At 57.6% G+C, this 3949-nt stretch overlaps 1 protein-coding gene across 1 annotated transcript; it reads right to left on the reverse strand.

Annotated features, from left to right (window-relative positions):
* Positions 1-2855: 2855 nt before the first annotated feature.
* Positions 2856-3725, reverse strand: CDKN1A (cyclin-dependent kinase inhibitor 1A (p21, Cip1)). Its single transcript, XM_010192759.1, has 2 exons — positions 3365-3725; positions 2856-2905 (listed from the first exon to the last, which is right to left on the reverse strand). The coding sequence occupies exons 1-2, from the start codon at positions 3723-3725 to the stop codon at positions 2856-2858; spliced, it is 411 nt and encodes a 136-aa protein (XP_010191061.1).
* Positions 3726-3949: the final 224 nt, after the last annotated feature.

Consider the following 3949-nt stretch of genomic DNA (forward strand, 5'->3'; position numbering starts at 1 on the left):
CCTTAGCGATGGTTTGGTCGAGGTTGGAAGGAGTTTGGGGCAGGGGGAAAGCATCAGAGAAACAGCAAATGTTATTTTAGGAGTGCAAATAACCCAAAAGATGAGCCTATGTTATAACCCACAGGTTATAACCACCTGCCAATGGCAGAACAAACCTAAAAACGTGGTTTTGCTCCAGTTCAACTGCAAAAATGGGAAAAGGTCTCGAGCAGAAAAAGCTTAAATTAATAACAAAGGGAAACAGTAACAATTATCTTCAGGTTAATGGTGAAAATTAACATCCCCTGGCTCACAGCACAAAGCAGGAGCCATAGGGGGGGGGAAGCTGATGCCTTGCCCATCCCTCCCCATCCCAACCAGTTAAATCCCTTACTGGGAACCAGCTGCAGAAGTGCCCAGCCCTGCTCATTTGCTGATTACCCTAATGAAGCAGCAGCGACCTCAGGTGTGGCCCCTTCCCTTGGGCTTTTTGTGGCCAGGTCAGGGCTCAGCTGCTTCTGCTCCGTCCTCAGAGCAAACTGGTCCCAGTAACCCCAGATGTGAGCAACCCCACAGCCAGACTGGGAGGCTCTGCTCACAAAACCCCCTCCAAACCCACATTTCTCACACCCCTGTGGCTGTTCGCTGCTGCTTTGCTTTACCCGAGGATGCTTATGGGGGAAAGAAAACCCTAAACCCAGTGGGGGAAGCTCAGGGGTTTGTGCTGTGGCCAGGCTGGGATGGGAGAGCAGCAAACCCCAACCTGGGCTGAAAGCGTGAGGTTTGCACCCAATTCTGCAGCTGCTGGAAGCCCATTACCCTTTTGCACCCCCAAAGCTGGGGGGACACAGCCCCCCCATCTGGAAAAGGGGGTCCCAGGGGGACCTAAACTCACAGCCAGGCACCAAGCGCCCCCTCTCACAACAGAGCCAGACCCTGGCTGCCCTCAGAGCCCCAAAACGGGGACAACGGGGGATTTTCTGGTTTATCTCTTGCTCCCTCCATCGCCACCGCTCCTGGGGAGGTGACACAGAGGGGACAGCGGTCGAGTGGGCTGGCAGCACTGACCTAAAGCCCTACAAGGGCTGGATCTGTGGGGCTTGGCTGAAGGGGTGCATGGTTGTGCTCTGCATTTCAAGGGACACCGGCGTGTGTGGGTGCCACCAAACACGATGGGGACAGGCAGGTGCTTCAGGGACCCTTGGTTGAACGTTGACACGAGGTTGCTGCCATCAAAGCTTCGTTTTCACCTGGATCCTCTGCAAATGGGGTTATTTCTCACATTCACCATCGCTTGGAGACATCCCCGACTCCCGAGGATCCCAGCTCCAGCCCCAGCCCCACTTCGATGCACTGGTCCATGTTTCCATCAGCAATGCCACCCTGTGCTCCAACACATCCCTGTCTCACAGCACAGGACACCTGGGACCCTTTAAAGGAGGGGACCGTGTCCAGTTTGCCCATGGCCACCTGCCCCACAGGAGTAGGGGACTGGAGTCAATGGGCAGTGGAGGAGCCTCCATTCACATGGGGGTCCCCATGAGACCCTGCTGGGGTGGCAGTGGCTTCTGCAGGGGCTATGGCAGCCCCCAGCTCAGGGCTGCACCCCCAAAGTGACCCCCAAACCCCACCAGAGCATCCTCCTCCTCCTCCCCACAGCCAGACCCAGTTATTCCCATTAACCCAGAGACACCCGGTCCTTTCCACAAGTGTTTATTCAGAGTTAACATCTGTAGACAAACAGGTAACTTCCCTGCTCCCCACGTAAACTTAATAGCATTAATTTTCTTTAAATATAAATAAAGATTTAGTGCTGCGAGCTTGCCAGCTTCACCGACAGCAAAGTGCATCGCGGTGCAAGGCAGAGGACGACCCCATCCTTTTCTGCCTGGGACCAATCTTGCACCGGTTTCCAGAGTTCAAATCCAGCAGGGCCAGAGCTGAACCCCACAAAAGTGCTGAGACCTGACAGTGTCGAGTCCTTCAAGGGCAGGGACTCATCCTTCAGCGCTGGGACATAGCAGCCTTCGCTCCGGGACATCCCTTGGTCCCAGAGGTGACTGAAACCCCCTCGGCTCTGCAGAGCCAAGTGAGGGTCCCTCCTCTTCCCTCAGCCCAAAAGGAGAAAAAGTCCAGGAAAAAAAAAAGCCCCAAACAAAACCCAAACACAACAAAACGCTAAATTCCTTCTTTCAGGACCATCCTTGCGGGTGAGCGGGGCTCCTTCTTTCCTCGAGCAGCCCAACGTGGCCGGAGCAGCTTCCCCAGCCTGGTATCAGTGCTGGAGGACACGAGGGCAAACAGCACCTCAAAAAGCCAACCCCGAGGTGAAAAAGTGAGGGTTTGGGTCAGCAGAGTCCAGGGGACCCCAAAGGCAGCGTTGGGTCCCCAAGCTCAGCGCTGGGGACCTCCAGCCCCAGCATTGCATGGGCCAGGGCTTTGCCAGCGCTGGAGCCATCCAGGATGGAGCCACCACCATGCGCCAGCAACTGGGGTGTCCCAGGGCTCTACAATCTGCATCGATGGCCCTTTCTTGAGGGTATCTGGTGCCACCAGGTGGCTGGGACTCGAGTGTCCCCCGTGGGCAGCCATCAGGACCATCAAGAACGAGACAAGGACAACGCTTGACCCCACCAACACAGGGCAGAAGGCAACGAGCGGGGCCTCGGTCCCACCAGCCCCCTTTGAGTCCTCACCGTGGGCTACTCCTCTACATTGCACACAGCGGAGGTCACTCAGGACCCCAGAGCTACTCATAAATAAGGAACTACAGACTCTGCATTGCTTCGTACAGACAGCTCACACAGTACAGGGTGGGGGGGAAAGAGCCACGGACACCCCCGGGCACGTCAGCATCGGAGCCGAGCACCACCAGGTCACGGCTTGGGCTTGTCGGGGATGTTCCTCCGCTTGGAGCTGTAGAAATCTGGAAGGTGGAAAGAAAAGGGGTTGGAAAGTGCCTCCAGCCCATTGGGAACAGTGGGGCAGGAGGAGGGAGCACCCCAAAACCCAGCGCAGGGGGACTCCACCCACCCAAAGCCTGGAGAGAAGAGCCTGCAGGTCGCCACCACCTCTTCTGTTTGGTCTCACCTCCATCTCCACCCCAGCCCTTGGCCTTAGAGGACAGGCTCAGGCCATGGGAAGTGAAGCTGATGAACAATTTTGGGGCATCTTCAGCTCTAAGACCCACAAGCCCGACATCACCCCCCACACCTAACCACCAGCAACCAAAAGGCACCCAAATTTGCGGCCTTTTCCAGAGAAGATGAGCTCTGCTCTCTCAGGAGATGCACGGAGGGTGGTCCCCATGCCCAGGAGCCAGGCAGGGCCCTTGCACCCCTTGATCTGTCCCTACCATGACACCGAGCAGGCCCCCAGCCCTCACCTTTGATGGTGCTCTGCCCCCGTTTCAGGCTCTGTGGTGAACCAGCCCTGTGACCCTGCGAGCTCTGCGACCCCAGTCGGTCCTTGGGGGAGACCTCGTGGACCAAGGAGCTTCTGCTCTCGCTGTCGGGGGCCTTGACCTCCTGCTCGGCCAGGAAGACCCTCTCCCACTTGAAGGGTCCTTCCAAGGGGGTCTCCGTCTCGAAGTCGAAGTTCCAGCGCTGCTGAGCTTCTTCCAGGTGTTGCCTCACCAGACTGGCCAAGTCCTCCTCCAGCTGCTGGTGCTCCACGGGGCCAAAGAGGTTCCTGCAGACCTTGCTGCTGCACGGCAGCTGCCCGGCCCTGCTGTGGGACAGGGGCATGGTGGTGGCTGCGAGGAAAGCAGAGCCAGTTATTGGGGTGCTGGGCAAGCCACCAGTGAGCCCAAGGGCCAGCACATTGGCTACCGGAGCAAAGCAAACCATAGCCAAGGTGGGACAAGCTGGGTTGGGCTCTGCACGTAGCCCAGAGGGGGCCTCCATCTGCCAGCGCTCATCCCGGCCTCAGAAATTTGGGATTTCAGTGGTGTCCTGGAGGCTGGAGCATG

This window comes from Mesitornis unicolor, unplaced genomic scaffold (assembly GCF_000695765.1).
Source record: "Mesitornis unicolor isolate BGI_N332 unplaced genomic scaffold, ASM69576v1 scaffold5319, whole genome shotgun sequence".
Classification (NCBI taxonomy): Eukaryota; Metazoa; Chordata; class Aves; order Mesitornithiformes; family Mesitornithidae; genus Mesitornis; species Mesitornis unicolor.